The 23,634-nt window shown below is 41.2% G+C and overlaps 1 protein-coding gene across 5 annotated transcripts in view; it reads right to left on the bottom strand.

Annotated features, from left to right (window-relative positions):
• Positions 1-23,634, bottom strand: part of SLC9A5 (solute carrier family 9 member A5) — a 120,003-nt gene that overhangs the window by 13,530 nt on the left and 82,839 nt on the right. For all 5 annotated transcript variants that reach the window (XM_072117147.1, XM_072117143.1, XM_072117145.1 and 2 more), the window contains 6 exons: positions 17,492-17,581; positions 14,628-14,698; positions 11,561-11,690; positions 7,847-7,935; positions 7,582-7,708; positions 7,327-7,491 (listed from right to left, as the gene is read on the bottom strand). In XM_072117147.1, coding sequence (XP_071973248.1) covers positions 7,327-7,491; positions 7,582-7,708; positions 7,847-7,935; positions 11,561-11,690; positions 14,628-14,698; positions 17,492-17,581 — 672 coding nt within the window. The remainder of the gene's footprint in view (positions 1-7,326; positions 7,492-7,581; positions 7,709-7,846; positions 7,936-11,560; positions 11,691-14,627; positions 14,699-17,491; positions 17,582-23,634) is intronic.

Here is a 23,634-nt window from a genome sequence, read left to right as displayed (position 1 = left end):
GGATCGCTGGTAATGCTGGAACACAGAGGAACAAAGGATACACAGGGAACTCAGGAGCGCTTTCTATTAGCAGGAATGTTGCTGAAGATCCGGCAGGGAGTGAAGGGAGGTGCCGGATTATAAGGCGAGCCGGATTAGCATGAGCCAATCAGGAGGACGCTGACCCTTTAAGCCTTAAAGAGCTGGCGCGCGTGCGCCCTAGCAGTGGGAGCGCGCGGCCTAGCAGGAGTACAGCCAGGAGCGTGGAGAGGTGAGTCCAGGCCGGGGAGCGGGACAGCGGCACTGGGGACCGCAACACATAGAGGGGCACGGGTGTGCCCGCGATCCACAGCAAGGATCGCGGATGCATCTGTGACAACAGACCTCTAACAGATATCCTCATTCAATCGGGTAACCAAGTCATTCCTTAAAAAGTAAAAAGAAAACACTGAGGGAAACCTGGAACCAATATTGTCATTGGTAACCAGTGAGGGCCCTTGAAGTCATAGAAACTATAGAAGCTATAGTCATAGAAGTTATAGAAGAAACAGTTGGTTCAAGAATTTCCATTATATTGAAGGACTAAGGGAGAGATAAAGTAGAAGCCAGATGGGTCACACTGCACCTCAGAGGATACAGGACCTGTGGAGATATTTGTAGAAAGAAGAACCAATTGCAGAGGGTACTGAAGAAAAGGTTATGATTAGAGATGAGCGAGCACTAAAATGCTCGGGTGCTCGTTACTCGAGCCGAACATTTCCAGATGCTCGAGTGCTCGTTTCGAGTAACGAGCCCCATTGAAGTCAATGGGAGACCCGAGCATTTTTCAAAGGGACCATGGTTCAGGAATAAAATGTGTTATTTAATTGAAAAATAATGTCTTCTGATAATTTGCAAACATCTGCGATCTATTCTTCACTGTTCCGCGCGTATATTATCTCCCGACAAGTTAGCAGATGTAAAGAACAGTGAAGAATAGAATAAAAACAGTGAACACAGTGAACACAGTGAACACAGGATCATTTAAGATAAAAACACAGTGCAGAACACAGTGCAGAATAGATTACAGATGTTCGGCACATCTGCTTACTTGTCGGGAGATACACGCGGAACGGCGCGAACAAAATAGCATGTGAAGAACAATATATATGTGTGTGAAGAACACATTGCAGATGTTTAAATACATCTGCAATGTGTTCTTCACACATATATATTGTTCTTCACATGCTATTTTGTTCGCGCCGTTCCGCGCGTATCTCCCGACAAGTAAGCAGATGTGCCGAACATCTGTAATCTATTCTGCACTGTGTTCTGCACTGTGTTTTTATCTTAAATGATCCTGTGTTCACTGTTTTTATTCTATTCTTCATTGTTCTTCACTGTGTTTTTTTTAATTAAATGCTCGATCTCGAGCAGGGGAAATACTCGTCCGAGCAACGAGCTGTCTCGAGTACCCTAATGCTCGACCGAGCATCAAGCTCGGACGAGCATGTTCGCTCATCTCTAGTTATGATTCTTGAAGCATTACTTGAGCCTTGACACTTTGCTATGCAAATTGTATTGTGCTCCCAAAATTAGAGCAGTCAAGAGTAAAGTCTGCCTTATAAACAGCCTAAAAGCCCAACTCATACCACTGGGGTTTACACCAGAAACAAGCCAGTAAGCAGGTTCTCCTACTGTAGTATGCCAGGTAACCAAATTCCTTTTTCAAGGACAGTATCAACCTATACCTCCAGTCCTTAGTTGTGATATTTATGTGTGTTTACATGTGTTCCCTCTGTAATTTGGCCTCATAAAGGAATTAACCAGGAACCATGTGGCTGATTATCAGCCTGTCAATAATACAGGACTCTAGCACAATGTCTGCTCTAGATGAAAAAAAAAACAGAGGGTTATATAAAAACCAGACTGCAAAATCCATCATGCTCTCACCATACCGCAGCTCTTACTGGAAAATCTAAGTCAGAGAAGAGAGCTGTGGATTATTTAAGAAGCAGCCTGCACTGTTCACAGGCCTATTTTCTAGCTTGTAAAGTCCCAGAATCCATAGGAAATTGGAGTTTGCAACCCCAAGAATGATTGGAAAAATCTGGCCTGGGAAGCATTGCTGGCACTAGATATGCAGGACACGTCTCCCTCTCCAGATCAGATTCTTTTGGTCGGTTTTCTTGCGGTGCTGGCAGACTCAGGGTAATGGGGAATTTGGATTAATAATAAAAGTGTGTGCTAACAGAATGCTGACTTTGTGTTTTTTTTTATTAAGACACAACGTGGTGGGCCATAATTTTTGGAGTTTATTTTATATAATATCAGTCATGTATGGCCTGTATACACCGCAGTTTTGTACGGTCTATGCATGTAGAGTACGCTGAACATCATCTTTTCTGCACATTAATAATTCTTTTGTAGTGATGTAATTTATCATATTTTATTCTATATTTATGTAAAGTGCACAGTGGGGGAAATAATTTACGTACTTGCGCCACAATTCTTGTGGTTTTGCACCAAAAAAAAACCTGTCTAAAATGCATTTCAAATTTATGAAAGCTTTTAGAACCGTTTTTGGCACTTTTCCGACTTGCCCTACTAAGGGGGTGTGACCTTCAGAAAAAGGGCATGTCCTCATGAGAAAGGGGGACGGCTTGTGGGAAATCATCCAAAATTCTGGTGCACAATTTGGACCAACTAAAAGTAGGTCTAAACTAGAAATCGATTATCTTGCGCTGCACCAGAATTCATTGTCAATGTGATAAATCTGGAACAGCAAAAGACTAGTGTTTTCCATCTAAAGACTGGCGAAACCCAAGACACATTGAGGCTTATTTACTAAGGGTCCGCGCACTCTTTCGTCTGGCTTTAAAACATTTTCGGGTATTGCCCGGCTTTGACAGGTATTTAACAATGGGCTGTGCTGGCTTTGTGTCGCACGCGATCGGAATTTTGCGCAGCCGCGCTAGATTTCATGCAACAGAAATTGGGGTGCGTGCCGCTGGACGATCCGACTGATTCGGACTGAGTGTGGGATTTAACTTTCAAATTGTGTCGCAAGACAATGCACTTACATGCACCACAAAGAAGAAGGTGAACTGTGGCAGAGTGCATTCTCGTTGGACAGATAAGTAAATGTCACTCTCGACTAGACTACGCTAACTCCCTACTAATTGGTCTTCCACCCACTAAACTTTCTACTCTACAATCTAATCTTAATGCAGCAGCCATAGATGCCTCCAGTTTGTGGCAATCACTGCACTGGCTGCATGTCTCCTTTCGAATTTAGTTTAAAATAATAACCCTCATCCACAAAGCTCTGCATAATGCTGCACCTCCCTACCTCTCTTCTCTTCTCTCGCACAAACCATGCTCTTCGATCTGCCAGTGATATTAGATTAATCTCTACCTTAATTTGAACCTCTCATGCACATCTCCAGGACTTCTCCCGAGTCACACCAATTCTCTGGAATGCCATGCCCGGACTCTCAGACTAATACCCACCCTCCAAAGTTTCAAACATGCTCTTAAAACCCATCTTTTTAGGCAAGCCTATCACACTCGCTAATTCTCTCTTTACTTATCTCTTCTGGTGGAACTGGTACTTCACAAGTTTGGCATATATGCGATTGGCCCTTGGGCGCCTGAGAAGTAAGTCTCTGAAAATGTGGTTGACAAATTCTTGAAATACCGCAGGCGCATTGCACAGTCCAAATGGCATGATCAGACTGATTTGACAAACTCTGCTGCATAATTGGTGTGCGCCATATAAAGGAATTATTATTTATTAATTATTATTATACTTGAAGTGTCAGTCAAAGTGTCTTCCACTCGTCACTCTCACCGATACAGATAAGCTTATATGCTTAACCCCCCCCCCCCCCCGCAAATCCAATTTAATGAAGACTTTGGCTCCACAGAGGCGGTCAAAGAGTGCCGTGATCAGGGGTAGTGGGTACCAGCCCTTTACTGTAACTTTATTATACAAAGAAGAAACCAGCACTGGCAGGAGAAGAAGACGACGTGCAGAAAAACCCCTTCCTTTATTCCTCCTTTATGTAGGCCGACATGGTTGCGGTTTGGGCATGGAGAGTGGGTAAACTCGACCCCACAGGAGTGATGTGCTGGGAGCAGCTCTATAGGGCAGTCGTGGGGACGGTGCGGGGGCAGGGTCTCCGCTTGCTTCTCCGGGAAGACATCAGAATAGTCCAAATAAGCAGGGGGTAGACCCACCAGAGGCTTGGATGACAACGAGGATGACATGGAGGAGACCGGGTGGAGAGGCATGAGACAGGGAGACTGGCACCAGGGACTCCAGCGAAGAACCTCCCCAGTCTGCCAGTCAAGGACAGGTGCGTGTTGCTGCAACCATGGGAGGCCCAATAATACAGAGGAAGTGGAACGGGGAAGCACATAGGACAGTCTCTCTTTATGTAATGCCCCGATTTTCAGGCAGAGGTGCTCAGTGCAGTACCGGACCGGATCACTGAGGATCTGCCCACTGACAGATGAGATAACCAGTGGCTTCTCAAGACGGACCACAGGAAGGTTATTTTGGAGATCAGGACAGCATCCACAAAGATACCTGCATATCCAGAATCAACTAAGACAGAGGCTTGAAACTGGCTACCTATCCAGGACCCGAGTAGAACAAGTATGTTTAGGCATGAAGAAGCTTTGCTCTCACCTAGGGACACTTCTCCCAAGAACCCTAGGTTCGTGCGTTTCCTGGGCGCTGAGGATGAACTGGACAAGTCTGGAGAAAGTGTTTCCGGGCTGGCACAATAGATGCAGAGGTTCTTCTGTCTTCATCTGGAGCACTTTAGGAGTGTTAGCCAGGTTTAATCCACCTAGATGGGTTCCGCGGTAACAGGCACAGAGGACGGCAGAGGGGGCCTTTGGAGGACTGGAGCCAAATGGGGTAGACTCTGCCTTGCACTAGTTCAGCCTGTTCCTCCGAGCACTTAGAGAAGCGGATGTCAATCCTGGTGGTCAGAGAGATCAAGGCACTCAGGGAAGACTGCAGGACCTGTGCAGACAGGGAGTCTTTGATCTGACCAGACATTTCTTTTTTAAAGGTGGCGACCAAGGCTGCTTCATTCTAGGAGAGAATGGAAGCAAGAGTGTAGAACTGCACCATGTTATCACCAACGGAAGAATCCCCTTGGCGCAAGTTCAACAGGGTGGTTTCAGCAGATAATGCCAGGGCTGGTTCCTCAAAGACCGGAATTCTGCCAGTACAGCGATATATTAGCTGTGACCGGGTCGTTCCTGTCCCAGAAAGGGGTGGCCCATGCCAGGGCTTTCCCGGAGAGAAGACTGACCATAAAAGCCACTTTGGGCTGTTCTGTGGCGAACTGTGAAGCCATCAGTTCCATGTGCAAGGAACACTGGGTGATGAATCCCCTGCATAATTTGGCATCTCCATTATATTTAGAAGGCATGGAGAGTCACAGTCTGGGTTCAGCAGTGGATAATGTTGCCGTCATAGCGGGAGATACCGTGGGAACTGGATGCTGCTGCTGGGTAGCCAAGAATTGCTGCAAGACGGAGGTCAGCTGATCAAGTTTCCGGGCACCTGGGCCGACACCTGGGAGCGGAATCTAAGTGGCATCCGGTTTTCACCAGAGCCCTCCACAAAGCAGGTTGGATTTTGTGCAGCGGGATACCACCAGGTCGCTCCACAGGCGCGACTTTGCTCACAATGGCGGCCAAGGTGAGGTACAGAGGCAGAGATGGAGTCATGGATTGGCTAGAGGTCAGGACAGGCAGCACGGGATCGAAATCAAGTGTACGGCAGATGGTCAGGGCGGACAGCAGAGGAGCAAATTCAGGAATGGAACCGGGGGCACAACAGGAGATCAGTAAACGCACACAGGGTTTTGGAGACGGCTTTACTCTTAGGCACGATGCATAAAGATTTAGAAAGGTACGGAGGAAAGGGCTGGCTATATATCTAAATGACAGGTGACCAGCGACTATTAACGGTGTGCTGGCCCTTTAAATCTCCGGGAGCCGACGCACGCAGAAGCGCGGACAGGTTAGTCAACCTGGGGGAACACTAGGGAACAGAGAAGGGCACGGGTGTACCTGCGACCCGGGACATGGGTTGCAGAAGCACCCATGACACCACAATAGTTCTGTGTACTGTAATCCTGCAGTCTCATTCTAACGTAAAATTTAATAAGTTGACTAGAAGTACAAACAGATTGTAGTTTGATCCTGCAAATTCCAAAGTTTATTGTCAGCTCCCTTTGAGACCCATAGTCTGCTCAGAAGTTAGTCAGAAGAAAAACAACAGAAAATATTTTATTAATTGTAAAGATTTTTTATTGTTCCTGAATGTGAAAGTAGCTAATAAATAAAACTTCCTGCGAAATATGCTGATTTATTTTAATTCAAACCATACATGTAGTCTAAAATCTGTATATCTTCCCAAACACGTTACAGTACTTTATCTACAATAAAGCTAAATTATCATCCATCGGCTGTGAACATGGACACTACAGGGCAATCCTGTATGTAGATCAGTGTCAGGATTTAAAGGGAATGCACCAATGAGGTTAAATTCAAAATGTGCCAGTTATACTCAAGACCTGGCTTACCCGCAGAGGTTCCTTTCTGTTGGCTCTGGTTATATTATTGAGGTTTCCTTGCAATTACTCAGAGGAAAATTCTTGAAATGAATCATATGTGATAACCATCTGAGGATAAAATTACCCCGGACGGTGGGACTATGTACATGACACAATTACGTCAATGGAGTATGCTTGTAAATACATGCAAACTGGAGGTTTCTAGTCACCAAGAAACTTGTTAATATTATATTTCTCACTGCCAGTCTAACCTAAACATATGCTTATAAAGATCCTGAACCACAAAAATTATTATTGAGAGCTGAGCTAACCAAGAAATGGAACTAAAGTAAATATTATGTAGGGGAGACTTTATAAAATGACGCACCTTTTCTCTAATATTGAGATCTCTGCTTAATGGTAGGAAAATTTTCTGAAACATATCTAATAGACTTACGGGAGCTTATGTCCCAGAGAAAGCTCTGATACTATATACAATATCACAAAGATATTGGTAGTTTCAATCGGCTAGAAATGTTTGTTGTACAAAAAGAATTTCCAATATAAAGTTGGCCATAAATGCTCTAATTCTGTGATCTACAAAGCAATGAGTTGATCGTTCAATTGTTGGAAAATATTGTTTTATAAGGCATAAAAAACCTTCCCTTCTCTCTGCTCTCCTGATCTGTAGGGAATGAACTACCAAGCACTCCAGGATTTAGTGTGCATCTTGGTTAGAAAAAAAAACAAACAAACAAACAAAAAAACTTGTGTCCCATTTTACCTTTTTGCGTCCATCTTTTTTCACCCGTGACTTGGATGAGCAGATGTTGTGTTTGGTAGATTTAAAAGATTCCAATCGACGCTTCATATTCTGATGGAAAACCTCTTTTTCTTGCCTTTCCTGCTCATCTTGGGTCATAAAATGGCGACTGTAGCTGGCTTTACACTGTATAGAAAAATTAAATCCTTATGTGAGTCAATGACAACTAAAAAACGTTCAAAACCAATGTATTAAAATGTATATAATAAGCCACACCATCCTGCGCGGTTTGTAGAGGCTGCCTCTCAGCACATGATGCATAACTACATCTTCTCTGTCCCTTCCACTGCGTACAGTGTCTATAGCCTGAAGATCCAAACATGCTTTGCTTCCATTCTCACGCCTAGAAGTAAACATAAAGGAATAAAAACAAGACATTAAGTCACATGGAAGAAATCTAAGCACTGCTTGACTAACGGCATTTGATGGTGTCACTAGTAAGATATAATACAGGTTAATAAGATGAAATTTGGCTCCTTACAGAAGGTTGGTCACTGAAGTCTCCGACATGGATGCACGGCTTGGCATGGATGGTAACGACAGTCTATCCGGTGACACTATATGACCTCCCTATGAGACAGGGTTGTTTATAGGATTAATGGGAAGTAGATGAAGAAGTAGAAGATGTACATGATAAAAAACTGTATACAAATACAGGCAATGTCCATAGTGTTCCAAGATGGAGTCTCAAAACAATAGTATGAAAATAAAATGATTGAAAATCATACACTTTGGCACTTGGGACTAAGATATTGTTAAGGGATTTCCAGCTTTCAAATAAAATGAATATTCCCTGTAATTTCCCCTGACATGGCATGTTACTGCTGTGATTTCATGCTGTACACGAAAGCATAGAATTATTTCTGGTTCTCAATTAATTTCTCAATACAATGACAGCAAATGAACACTAGTAAATTTAGATAACCTGCTTTCACAGCCCTGAGCATTGCAATCTGCCTGATTATAGAACAATACGATACTTTTATCGCTGGCAATTTACATTGTTGCCCAGATTTTTCAGAAATATTGGGGTGGAATTTATCATACGCTAGCACCAGCAAATGATTATGGCCCTGACCCAAGACTGAAGCCTCCTGATGTATCTGGTGGGCGGTTTGCAGTGGTGTACACTGGCCATGCCCAGAATTGCGCTATAACATTCACTCCACCAACAGCCACGCCCCCTCCACGCCCACTGGGAGGTTCGCAAGTATTTGCAATTATTTCAGAGCTTATTAATCACCCCTAATAAATCTCCCCCATTACTTTTATTTGGGGCAAATGCCTGTACAAAACATGTGATACATCTAAATTACATAGTTGTGGAAACTCCTGGATCAGTTCTCACACATGATACCTTCTGTATGTAATATGCGCAATCTAATAAAAATTTATAAAAAATTGAATTATAAAAAAGGTATACTGTAAATGTTACCCTTTTATGTCTTTGGTTCCAGTCCTGACTCATAGTCCATCTGGCCAGAAAATCTATTTTTGAGTTGGTATAATTTGGGATGGGACTTGTGCTTCTCCGGGTGCACAGATGCAGGATTAACGCACACATTTGAGGTTGTGCTGACTCTTACAGCTTCTACTTACTGACTCTCCACAAATCCCAGGTGTTTTCATTTCCAAAATTTTAGAAGGTCGTTCAATGTCACTTTTTTCAGGTTTCCTCCCATTGTATAATGAAACGTTTTGCAACTGTCTAATATACTTTGTGTTTCATTCAACACAATTGTCACATTTTCACTAGCTGGCAGTGAATGACATCATTGTTTTTATATTCGGAGACAAAAAACAACTCTGACTTAAGGGTCATTTACACCTTTTTTTACCTTTAAGTGTTTATTCTCATTTCCTTTCTTTTTTCAATGGATGAGCAGTCCATTGAAAAATAGATGGAGCATGTCTTAAATTTCATATTTGCGGACCACAGACCTCAATTTTAGGCCGCAAAAGAAAACTGCTGACATAATTTTATTTTCAGACAGACAATCAACATTTTTGACTACAAAAATTGTGCTGAAAAACTCAAACTTGGCAATACTCACCTTTCTGACACCCCTGCAGGTCCTCTTCTTGCTTCCGGTGAGCGGCAGGTCTACTATTATCTGCTTTGGGGGTCTTCATTATCAAAGGTCTGCTATGGGGATCTCCACAATTAAAGGTCTGCTCTGGGGGTCCCCACTATAATATGTCTACTCAAGTGGTCTCCTGTATTATACATCTGCTTGGAGGGTCCACATTATTATACATCTACTCTTGGGGTCTCCGGTATTTAAGGTCTGTTGTGGGGGTCTCTACTATTATATGTCTTCTCTGAGGGTCCCCACTATTATATGTCTACTCTGGGGGATACAGTATTAACCGTTTAACCGTTTGGCCGCGGGTGCATGGAGAGGGCTCACGGGCTGAGCCCTCTTTATAGCCGGCAAGTCTTTGCTGCACCAGGCAAATCAACATGAAACCACTATAAGTACCTTGTATGGCCGGTTGCATGTGTGCTGAACATGTCTTTATAAATTGAGACCACTGCTTGCAGACGGAAAAAATGTACTTATATTCATGGTCCGCTTCCAGCCAGGTGGGTCAAGGATGCTCCGGCCCTCACTGCTGCATCTTTACATAACCGCCACTCCTTATCTCCTTGTAGCTACAGCAGGCCCTGCTTTTTGTCCTCTCTTTGGCTTGCTGCGGTCTCGTCTCAATTCTTGAGACGAAGATTATAGGGAGGCATGGTTATTTAAAGATGCGGTCGTGAGGACCGATGCCTCCTTGACTGTTGTGCCCGGAACCCCATCCCCCTAACTGGAATTGGACCATAAATGGAGGTTCATTTTTCCGTCTGCAGACAGCAGCCTCAATTCATAAAGACATGTCCAGCACACATGCAACCGGCCATACAAGGTACTTGTTGTGGTTCCATAGCGAATCGCCTGATGACAGGTTCCCTTTAAGTCTGATTCATTAAAGGACAGTGAGGGAGGAGCCAGATAGGAGTCCAATGTGCCCAATTGGACTCACAACTAGGCAAGCATAAAGCTGTGTTTTCTTGTAATACAATAGTCCTTTACCATAACCAACCACAGGGAGGGATTATACGGTAGCTTCTCAATAGTAGTGTCCATAGGGTCTTCCCTTAACCCTCTTTCGTCTGTATTCACATAGGAAACACTACAACATAGTGTGGTCACTTCAATAATAAACTTTTTTTTTAAAGCATCAATTCATATTTACATACGTTGCATTAGACAGTGGGGCATATGTATCATAATTTCGTCTGCAACTACAGGCAGTCCCCGGGTTACGTACAAGATAGGGTCCGGAGGTTTGTTCTTAAGTTGAATTTGTATGTTATTCGAAACTGCATATTTTAGAAGTGTAGATCCAGATAAAAAAAATTTTGGCCCCAGTGACAATTGGAGTTTAAACATTTTTTGCTGTAATTGGACCAAGGATTATCAAAAAAGCTTCATTACTGACACCTTACATCTGATTATTGCAATCTGGGACTATAGTAAAGCATCCAGAGAGCTTCACCAGAGGTCAAAGGGGTCTGTCTGTAACTATGTGTTGTCTGTAAGGCGGGTTTCTCAAGTAGGGGACCGCATGTATTTCAAGTTTCCTGAAGTTGGCCTACTTTGTCATTACAATGTTTCATAAGTTTTTCCCTTTGTGATACATGTGATAAGTTCCCTGTTTAGTCTTCCTTTTGCGACTTACTGTGGTGTGCGACTTTCTGCACCTAAAAAGTCTCAAACTGCGAAAAAATTGCACAAAAAAAAAGGAAAAAGAAAGCAATAAGAGTTATATATGTGATAAGTCACAGCTTCACCCGTGTATATGGCAGTAATCAGGTATGTATAGTCCTTATTTCTTTGACGGGTGCGGGTGCATGGAGAGGGCTCACGGGCGAGCCCTCTCCATAGCCGGTAAGTCTTTGCTGCATGTTGCAGCAAAGGCTTACCGGTAACACCCGCTGATCGCCGCCGTCGGCTTCAAAAGGAGGATGTCATCAGGGAGCCGCGATCGGTCGCCATGGTAGCCTCGGGTCTTCTGGTCTTCGGGTTAACCTATTTATTACAATATGCTATCAGCACATTGTAATGAGTAAGGAGGAAATCTACATATACTGCCATACTGTAGTGTTCAACCTTTTCTTAAAATTAATTTTTACATTTACTGTATCTACCTGATCAGCCAGACTTAGCGCATCTCGTATATTCAGCTTATAGCAAACTTCCCATATCTCATCCTTGATCCGATATGCAGACTTCCTCATCAGAAGCTGACTTAAATATTTCTTATCAAACTGCTCCCACCTACAATAAACAAAATGAAATTGAAATCGAGAATAAACAACTCACTAACTATTATCTTATGTTTCTTATCAAAAAAATAAATAAATGTTTAAAAAAATATTTAACCCTTCCCAAATACCTAATAGTTTAATTCCTTTCCTTTGTTTTAATTTCTTTTTATATTCCAGGGCTGAGTGTTCGCAGTGGATTGAATAAACTAGCCGTAGGATGTAAAAAATAAATGTTTCTACTATACTTATAGGTAGTCATAAGTAGCACATAAACTACACTAAATTTGCAGGACCTAAAGATTGAGCAATTAAAATGAACTTGTAAAATGGAAAATGTAGTAGAATGAAAGGTGCTGAACAGACTTATTGATGTGGGGGGAAAAATCTTAAAAATTCATATTATGGGATGATCAGTTGCTAACATCCTCCCTTCTATGATTGTGCTTACAGAGATGGCTACTAGTCACTAACAGGATAATCCCGACATAGATGCTGACCCTGGTTATGAAGGGCTACTTCCTGCACAGAAAACTACCTTAGAACATACTTCATGGTTCCTGGCTTTCAAGCCTATGCAAAAATGTTATATGGTTGATAGCCGAGTTCCATGTTCTTGGCCCTGGAGTGTCATATGTTTCTACTGACTTGGTTTTCTATTCTGATTGTATTTGACAACCCTCGACTGAGTTGAATCTGGACCTTAGATATCTGTCTTGACCATAGGTTTGTCCATGGAAGAGGTCTTCGCACTGCTTGCCCAGACTTCAGCCTGTCTGATTATTTTCTGCCTGACTCACTGGTGAAAAATCTCTAAATCTGGTCAAAATCTCCTGATCCACTTGAGCCAACTACCACAAGTAGCAGGATTACTCTGAGAGGGGGCCATCTAGTGATATTGCTCAAGTAAAGTCAAACTGATGAAGCACAGTGAATCCACAATCTTTGTGGATGCCCCGGAAGAAGCTGCAAGGCGAAACCCAGGGTCGGGCAGTGACTTGGCGTCCTCGTGGAAATTATATGCACATTTTTACTTGATTTTATGTGAGTAGATTTGATATTAAAACATTGAATTCTTTCGAACTGTCTACACTATGTCCTTGTATATTTTCTCTGCATAGCGGAAATTACCACCAGGAGAATTTTGAGGACAAGGAGAACACTATAGCAGTTCCGTGTCTGAATGGTGTCTTATTCTCACCTGAAGGGTTCTTTGGTCGGATTGGTCTGTAATTGTACTAAGGGATCCTATGTGTGGAATGAGAACCCTCATGAATCTGAAATAAGGATGAAGGACTGAGAACTTATAGAGGTCCGGTCACACAATATAGTATACTTTTAACTCTTCGGTGACACTTGGATGCATCCAGGACTGTTGATGTAGAATAGGAGCTTTTTGTTTTGTGTGTCATATATTTTTAAACAGATTTGGGGATACCAACCAAATATGTCACGGTTTTTGTTTTAGCATTTTTGGGAGTGCAAATTCCTGATGTTGTGTATTGTGGTATATATAAATCTGCTCACTTTGTGTTATTATTTTTAAATCCCTTTTTGCACGTAAACCGCCACTTCGATGTGAGGTTTATGTAAAAATGAACGTTATCAATTCATTTTCAAAGCACTTATTGTTTAATAATTTGTATTTGTCACAAAGTTACATGAGGGTGGTCAAATGTTAATTGCCAAATGCATTGTCTGGTTGCCTGCTTTCAAAATTATATAGGTTTTACGGGTGCCTTTACTTTTTAATCTATTTTATTGATATATTTTGCAGGTTGTGACGGTCTTAAAATTTCTAGCTGAAAAGCAGATATTTAGTTATTTTAGTGATATAATGAGGATTTATTTATGTGAACATATCAATATGAGGCATTTGTGAACAACTTTACACTTGTCCATCTTTAACATTTAGGAGATGTGAAGGTAAATATTTTCTGCACATTTTTTTGCAATCAAAGTCAAATTTTAAGTATTTTTTATAAAATGTTTCAGTTTGAATCAAAATTGCATGACGGCGCCTGTGCCTATAAACTCTTAAATGCAATTTTAAAAATGAGGCAAGTGTGGGGTTTGCGGCAGTTTACTTTAAATCTTTTTGCTGTAATTTTTTATTTTATTTGTAAACAGCAAAATTCTAAAAATTGTTCTGGCCAATAATGCAACAAAATATACAGAAATGCCTGGGAGTGAAAGGGTTAATATCCATTTGTTGAATTCCTGGGTGATCAATCAATCTTCTATTTCTTTTCTACTGTATTTATCTCTCATATGTATCCACTGTAAATATCATCTACTTTACAGTTCTGCCTCTAGAAATCTCTCTCATCTTTCAGATTTATCTTCTATCAAAATGATTATAATGAATGATTCCTTTATTTATATAGCGTACACAGATTACGCAGCGCTGCACTGTGCTTGTCAGATCAGTCCCTGTCCCTAATGGGGCTCATAATCTATTCAACCTACCTTTTGGAGTGTGGAAGGATACGAAGGACCCATAGGAAACCCAAACAAACACATAAAGGACATACAAACTCTTTGCAGATGTTGACCAGCGCCCCAAGGCTGTAGTGCTAACCACTGAGCCACTGTGCTGCCCATCAAACTCTCTCATCTATCTATCTCCTATAAAATTTTCCCATATTACAGTTTGTTTTACCACACTAAAGGGAGCCTCTAAATGACTGTGACTGGTCATGAAATAGTTTTATTTTGGGGCCCCACCCCAGCCCTGCCCAACAAGGTCCAAATTCCGGTACTGGGGTTGAAGGGTGAAAATCGAAAGGGTCATTCAGATAACACCCTTGGGATTACCTTAAAATAAAACCAGTCCACAACCCACTGTGCATTACACAGTGCTGCATTGCATGTCTTATGATTTCAGTATGAAAACTCTCAGGTTCCATTGTTGGTTCAAAAAAGATGGCCTATGTGACAATTCACTTACTTGTCTCTCCAATGATGATAGCCATGGTGACCTATTATGTCCTCAACAGCTGCCATAATGTGATCAAAGGCCTTAAAAAGAGAGAGAACACATCATATTGCCATGCCATTTTCATATTTCCATATTACTTCTGAATTCTTTGTGCGACAAGTGCTGGAAGTTACAGGTCTAAAGTATGCTGTTTGGTCCAGTTATAACAGCAAAAGCGGCTTGTATGTAGCTTGTATCAATTTAGCTGTTATTTTTTTATGGAAACATGACATAAGAGGGCCTTTCATAGGCAAAACAGGAGATGGAAGTGGTGGTGTGAACTTTTCCTTAATCTGTTACTCTATTATCATAACAAGTCTGCATGTCATTGGCACAGGTAGTAATAATTATCAAGTGGACTCAGAAATAGGTTTTTGACTATAAGTTATTTTATAGCTTACCTCTTTGTCAAGTTATTCACGTAAAGAGGACCTGTCACCCTGAAAAACAGCACTAGGAGCTGCTTACTAATGAGAGTAGCTCCTAGTGCTAAAACAAACCCAGCAGTGTTACACTGCTAGCATTATCGAAAACCTCTGATAACACTAACTAACACTCACTCCAAAGGCTGGCGGTGACTGCCTTGCGTCATGCAGCAGTCACTGCCCCTAATCCCGCCCCCTCATGAATACGCTGGGCCGCTCTCAAAGTTTGTAATGTACAGCGCAGCAGTTTCCGATAACGCTAGCATTGTAACACTACGGGGTCTGTTTTAACTAGTAAGCAGCTCCTAGTGTCGTTTTGCGGGGTGACAGGTCCTCTTTAAAGGTCTACCAGGATCAATAGATGTAAACCAAGCACACTTACATGCAGGTGTAACAGGAACTTTTAAAGGAAATCTACTGCTGCACACCACCCTGTAGGCTATTCAATACTGATTACTGCAAATACTTTGGTAAGGGACATCAACCTTTAATTTAGCTAAAAAATAAATTTACATATGCAAATGAACCTTCGGTGCTACCCATACGTCTCCGTCCATCTTTCGTTCCCTTCTGAACCAAATTATGTGCCATAATCGGTATTGAATAGCCTGCAGGGTGGTGTGCTCGCATGATTTCATCATGCTAGCAGTGGTAGATTTCCTTAAACTTCTTATGCCCCTACTTTCACAACAAATAGGTTTTGAAAATTATGCAAATGAACTGAAGGGTTCCAGGCTCAATAAACTGCTATGGAGCGCCTGAGGCTCATTTGCATATTTATAAAACCTTCTTTTTAAAAACAAGGGCATAAGAAGCTAAAAGAAGAGTGGATCATGCCAGAGTGGGCACACACCAGCATGCCAGTGTTATTTGTTTACGATCCTTGATCCTAGCGATATATTTCCTTTAAATAAATTTTAGTAGCTCTAGCAGTTCTCCTTTGAATTTTTAAGTTTTTTTTTCTCCTGGATATAGTAATATCACTCATGACATTTGATTTGGCTATTGAGTCAGTAAACCAAACTTCTAACTCTAAGTCCGACTCCTGTTCTAACATGAGTATAGGCATTCCATCCCAGCGCCATTTTCCTCTGATTTGCGGAGATGCTTCATTACGGAGTATGTACATAAAGTGCAGCACACATTCATCTCAATTAAAAGCTGTGAACAGTGCGCAACCTGCAGCTGATGGGTCACAAGTGGCCTGTCAAGCCTCAGGCTGTTTCCTGCTCCCTATGAGCACTTCCACAACTGATGTTAGTGCTCATTGGTGCAGGAGGCCAGGTAGCAGTAAGTGTAGCTAAGAAGTCCTCACTGCTTCTAGGTCCTCTAGGCACCTGTGTCAGGACCTAAAGCAGAGAGGCCAGGAACAGGAGAGAACCCAGGATTTGTAAGTACTTGTCAGCTGTACTGCACTGCTCCCAGATCCTCTCCTGCTCCTAGCACAGTTCTGCTCTGGGTCTTGATGGTGGCACATACAACCAGTGCAGTACATCGGCAAATGAAGGGGAGACAAAGCTGCAGTCTAGTGCAGATAGCATAGGAGGAGCCAGGAAAGGAGAGGATTTTTTTGTCTGCTCTGGGGATCTCCAGTATTATTAGCTGTCTGGTCTGGGGGTCTCCAGTATTATTAGTCTGCTCTGGGGTCTCCAGTATGGTTATTGTCTCCTCTGAGTCTCTGTATTATCATTGTCTTCTCTGGAGTCTCCAGTATTAATTATTTGGTGGCTTGGGTGGTATTTATTGCTGTACTTTGATATTTATAATTTCTATGGTGGCATTTTGTGCTGTACTATGATTGTTGGTGCATCTAGGGTGCTGGTTACTGATGCGGCCCGTTAAAGTTGACAACTATGGGAACACAGCCCTAAATCCTTAGTTCAGGAATAAAACAGATATTTAAAAGGAAATGTCATAAATTTTATAATTTATTATATATCTGTGGAGTTGGATTATTTTATCATGACTCTAAATCCACCAACTCCACAGCCCTGATAGGATGTTTAATCTTAATTATAAAAGAACATGCAACAAATTAGATTGTGACATGCAAAATATACAACAAAATAAGATCTTGATTTCTGATTTTTTATAAGAATTGCAGGAAACAAACCATGTACCTTTTATTAGCAAGGGTACAAGCCCTGTCGTGAGTGATCATTCCCTAATAGACACATCTCGCCCTTTCATAGCCATAACCTAAAATAAAAACTCTGAGCATTCAACCATGCCTTTATAATGCCATTCTCTCATCTTTGAGGTCGTATATCTCTACCTATATCCCCTCATCTTCCCAAAACATAGAACAATCTGACCCTGCTTCTGAGGTTTGCTGTGTACACTAAATAAGAGGGCATAGATGATTTGCTGGGGATGGAATATAACAGCTGCTATGGTTAAAGATCTTACGTGCTCATTTAATTCTTCACTTAAGGTTGGCTTGTGGTGGTCTTGCCTCTTCACTTTTAGCCACTTGACAAGAGGTTTGATGGTCAAACCCTAAATTAGAAAAGAAGAGTGAGCGTTTTTTTTAGATCAAATATCTACTTATGACAGATTCCAACTATTTAGTATTAAAATGTCACCTCAGCTTTCTGAAAACCTTGGATTGTCCTAGTTAATGTGAGGAGAACATATGCTCACCAGAACTTCATTTACCAGTGAAACATGAAAACCCATGATAAATAATCATACAACCAGAGAAATCAGAGATGAAAAAAGAATTGGGAATACCAGTGAATAGTAAGCCGAGTAATGACACCTAATGCCAGGCAGCTGCTGTAAAAGCCAAGATGATCTTGGTTAAGGACCACAGGAATGTGCCAGCTCTGAATGATCTGTTTTAATAGGACTAAACATGAGACTACAAAGCAGATATTTTTCCTACACAATGACCACCAAAGGGATGTTTGGTCAAAGGCAAAACGGGCTAGTCATCATATACAAGATGTGATGCAAAACTATTTCATGAGGAGTGAATATGTTTTATGCTGGAGAGATGTTTTGCATTTTGTCAGCCTCATAATGTGAGAATAGTTTCCCATAGCTAAGCTTTTAAAGCCTAAATATATTCTTGTCCCCTAGAAGTATTTATTCACTGACAATGTATATTTGGCAACATTTTGAACTATGTATGAGTTGTCTAGAGTTGTATGTGTCAATGTTTTAAGATACTTATTATACAGTATATGGTTTAGTTTCCATACCGTAAGTTTAAAAAAAATATATAAATGAAGAGGGGAACGATACAGCACAAATTAAAAAGACATGGAAATAGGTACACTAAGAGAGTGACAATTACAGCCAGCTTATATAACAGCCAGGGTTCCAAGGTAAATTATTTAAGCTGGTATAATTTATATGGAAAAAGATTAAAAGAAGATAAGGAGGAAAAGAAAAAAAAAGTGATTACGTCGGGGAAGGGGGTAAGCTCAGGGAAAGAAAGATAAAGTAGTTGTCCCGGGGTCTCTATTTTCTCCCAACCTGACCATTCACACCAAGAACATTGTAAAATCTACCCATGACTGCCAGACCAAACAGACAACTCGGCTTTGTCATACATCATGGGGCAGATTTATCAAGTGTCTCAAAGTCAGAATATTTCCAGTTAAAGGGGAGCTGTGATTGGTTACCATGGGCAACTAGAAATATTCTGACTTTCAGACACTTGCTAAATCTGCCCCACGTTATAGTTAATTATTTATCATGATCCAAAATAGCTTAGATCTAACAAATGTCAGAACTCTTTCTTCCATGACTTCTCTATGGTACTCTTAGTTGAAAGAAAGAAAAAAAAAAGATCAACTGCTTGGCTTACCAGCTCTGCCTATTAACATCCTAATTATCTAGTCTAAAAGCTATTAGGATGTGGTTAGACAGTCTTCTATTCACCCCTGGATCCCAAACCTTGGATGAATCCTCTTTCATCTGGCTCTTTACTTGCTGGTAGTATTATGCCAGCAATGTGCAGAAAGCTGGTTAGGAGCACTGCGGCTCCTAAATGAGTTACATTGCACGGGTAAGTTCTCTACTTCCCTCTGTCGATACAGCAGTATGTTGCCTCATGAAGGCCCCATACCTGTCTTCATCATTTGCTTAATAGATTGCAGACAGTAGGAAATGCTGGCAATGTATAATACACTGCACTACAAAAGTACTGAGTTTTATAATACTAGTTCAATTGCCTACGCGAGACAAATTAATACTGTGAAAAAAGGGAAAAAATGTAATTGTAATGTTACCCTTTTATTAGTCTGTATATACACTAGTGTGCTGTAGACAACAACACATATGATCTGCAACATTTTCAAAACATACTTTGACATACATACTCTAAAGCACTTGAGCTTGATCACCTAAATTATAAAAACTAAGTTTAACAACTTTGCACCTGAAGCCAGTTTTCACCTTCGAGACCAAGACCTAATTTTAGAATCTGACATGTGTCACTATAAGTGGTTAGAACTTTGAATACTTTAACATATCCAGGTAACTTCTACTGTTAAGACTAGAACAAGTCTAAGACAAGGAAGTGGGGTCACACCGGGAGATACATGACACTGGGACAAACAACAGAATCATACAGACAAGCGGAGTCGGACAGAACCAGGTCAAAACCAAGATGGCTGCAAAAGGTAATGAATCGAAAAGCGATAGAATGGTCAATATATGTATCTGATGTCGGATACACAGAATAGTAACGGTAACAAAAACACAAGCAGAGGAGAGGAGTAGGACTGCAATAACCACACACTCTGAAGGAACAGGCCAGAATATAAAGGACATAATGGACACTGCCCCCAGGACTGACTGGTTCATGACTAAAGTCACAAGCTCAATCTCACACCCAGATTTCCCCTGGGTGTGGTTTTCAAGCACAGAAGCCTGAAATCTGATCCTAAATCAGAGCAATATGCAAGTTCGGACATGAAGATTAAATATACAAAAAGTAATTTTATTAAATTATTCATTTAGTCCTAAAATGTGCACATTTCCAAATGATTAAAAAAAAAAGAACACACACACCCCATATGTTGTGTAATTTCTTCTCATAGAAGAAATTTCTGATCATAGAAATGGGCCAGAGAATAAAAGAATTACATTGACCCAGAAGTTTTCATTTGTGCATGGGTGTTAATTGAGAAATTACACTAATTTATTTTCGACAAGGAAATACCCAATATATCCATGTAATGCATTCTCAATCAGGAAGTCTCAGGTTTCACACTGGATTCAGGGAAGAAGGCAGCAGAATACTGTTACACAGCAAGGTCAAGCTTGACCGCGCCGTGTAAGGGGTTAAGACCCGCAATCTGAGATCTCTCTGACTGCAGATGAAACAGAAGGGTATGAGTTGTAATATACAGTTGACAGCCGCTCCAGCTCTGCTTGTAAGTCAATGCCAAACCAGGTCAGCATATATATGTACATCAGTGCTGCATAGAGCACAACGTATACACTCACCGGCCACTTTATTAGGTACACCATGCTAGTAACGGGTTGGACCCCCTTTTGCCTCCAGAACTGCCTCAATTCTTCGTGGCATAGATTCAACAAGGTGCTGGAAGCATTCCTCAGAGATTTTGGTCCATATTGACATGATGGCATCACACAGTTGCCGCAGATTTGACGGCTGCACATCCATGATGCGAATCTCCCGTTCCACCACATCCCAAAGATGCTCTATTGGATTGAGATCTGGTGACTGTGGAGGCCATTTGAGTACAGTGAACTCATTGTCATGTTCAAGAAACCAGTCTGAGATGATTCCAGCTTTATGACATGGCGCATTATCCTGCTGAAAGTAGCCATCAGATGTTGGGTACATTGTGGTCATAAAGGGATGGACATGGTCAGCAACAATACTGACCCAAAGAGGGGCCCAAAGAGTGCCAAGAAAATATTCCCCACACCATGACACCACTACCACCAGCCTGAACCGTTGATACAAGGCAGGATGGATCCATGCTTTCATGTTGTTGACGCCAAATTCTGACCCTACCATCCAAATGTCGCAGCAGAAATCGAGACTCTTCAGACCAGGCAACGTTTTTCCAATCTTCTACTGTCCAATTTCGATAAGCTTGTGCAAACTGTAGCCTCAGTTTCCTGTTCTTAGCTGAAAGGAGTGGCACCCGGTGTGGTCTTCTGCTGCTGTAGCCCATCTGCCTCAAAGTTTGACGTACTGTGCGTTCAGAGATGCTCTTCTGCCTACCTTGGTTGTAACGGGTGGCGATTTGAGTCACTGTTGCCTTTCTATCAGCTCGAACCAGTCTGCCCATTCTCCTCTGACCTCTGGTATCAACAAGGCATTTCCGACCACAGAACTGCCGCTCACTGGATGTTTTTTCTTTTTCGGACCATTCTCTGTAAAACCTAGAGATGGTTGTGCGTGAAAATCCCAGTAGATCAGCAGTTTCTGAAATACTCAGACCAGCCCTTCTGGCACCAACAACCATGCCATGTTCAAAGGCACTCAAATCACCTTTCTTCCCCATACTGATGCTCGGTCTGAACTGCAGGAGATTGTCTTGACCATGTCTACATGCCTAAATGCACTGAGTTGCCGCCATGTGATTGGCTGATTAGAAATTAAGTGGATAGGTGTACCTAATAAAGTGGCCGGTGAGTGTATATACTGATGGAAAATTCACACCCACTAAATAAATGTATGTCTAGGATCTCTATTGTGACCCCTGAACTGTGCTGGTAACATGGAAACCCATGATAGATTTCCAGTAATATAAATATAAACCATTTGGGGCAGATTTATGTTTCCAAGAGAACTCCAACACCTAAAAACGAAATCTAAAACACTTTGCAGCATATTTATCAAAAGGTCTCAGCCAGGTTTTAGCCTCTTTTTCAACTGTTGTGCCAAAAAGGAGTGTGACGCCGGGAAAATAAGCATGCCACAGAAATAGTGGTCATGACCTAAACTGCAATAAAAAAAGTGAGAAAAAATCTGGCAGATTTTTCTTCACCAACTAATAGGAGGTGTAAAGTAAGACTGGCGTACCCTACTCTGCAGAAGTTCTAGAAGGAGGTCACTAATATGCTATCTCACATCCTCAATATACAGAAGAATTCAGTTAATTCCATATTCCTCTTTGTGAAGGTAGTTTGTAAAAATAAAAAGTGTCTCGATAAATTTGGGAAAGTGTGGGATTGTTGCTGTGACGAACAGCCTACCGGCCTCGGGATCTTTCAACTTCTATCCAGAACCTGTCATGAGACACTTGATGTGTCTTTTCCCCCCATTTTACTTAATAGGCTTATGGTGAATCTCCAGCCACCTACATTATTGTGTCTTATGACAACTGTGCTGTCTTCTTCCAGAGTAGTGAAGTGTTTAGCGCTCAACCCTCCACCTCTCCAGCCAAATATATATTACACCCCCCGGTCCCTGCACAGATATATAATTCAGTCTCAGACACTGGTCAATATGGCACAGTATAAGACTGTTTGTCTTCCTTTCAGACACTTTTGATAAACCTGTCCTAATATATTGTACACATAACAAGGTTAATCAGGCCTTGATTGAAAAATACAACAGAAAATCTAATAATCTTCAAACAGGGAATTAATTCCTGTTCTGACCATCTGTGAAGTCGTTCACTGGATGAAAATTCTCCTTACTTCACCCATGTCCCTATTGTGTCTGCACACAATAAGTGGGATAATGAATAAAAATGTTTTTTTTTTTTTAAAAAGGCAGCACGCCAATTGTGAAAAAGTTGGAAGTTTTATTTCACCTCCAATTTTCTTCATAATTAGGAGAGCTCCCCCCCCCCCAAAAAAAAAATAATTAAGGAGTCATCATCTAAAATCTAAAAATACATATAATATCCACAATATCACACATTCATATATTGCACAAGCATGATGTCAAGGATTCTGTAAATACTGGCTACTTTATCGGACTATATCACCTTAGCTGGGAAATGTGACGTTGAGGAGAGGGGTAGACAGTGTAACAGCCTCTTAATATTCATATCATATAGCGACTTGCATTACATATTTACAACTGGTATAAGTTTTACACCTTCTAATATATAGTGACATGGGATATACTAGCATAACATGGGTATCTCCATGTATATATTCTTTATATATTCTAAACATATTGCAATTGACCAGGCCTGAAAATAAGGGGCATTGTCTAGTATACAGGGACCATGCTGGTATATAATTTTATATGTACAGCTGTATATATTGATGTGGACCAGGATGCTATAGGTTTTACACTCTCTAATATATAATGATATGAACCAAGCATATTCTTGTGTATAATTAAATATGTACATATGGTATACTTTATACATCCACTAGGGGCTATACTGGAATAAGCAGGGTATATTATTATGCATGTAAAGCAGCTCTAGATTTTACAACTTCTAGTATATAGTGATATGGACTATGTAGGTATAACCTAATCATCTTTCGGTACATGATTACATTTGCACAGCTGATACATCTCCTTCTATTGAGTGATATGTACCATGATGATTTTACATGGGTATCTCTTGGGATATATTTTTCAAAAGTGGGAT

This window comes from Engystomops pustulosus, chromosome 7, assembly GCF_040894005.1.
Source record: "Engystomops pustulosus chromosome 7, aEngPut4.maternal, whole genome shotgun sequence".
Classification (NCBI taxonomy): Eukaryota; Metazoa; Chordata; class Amphibia; order Anura; family Leptodactylidae; genus Engystomops; species Engystomops pustulosus.
This window is presented reverse-complemented; position numbering and strand designations above follow the sequence as displayed.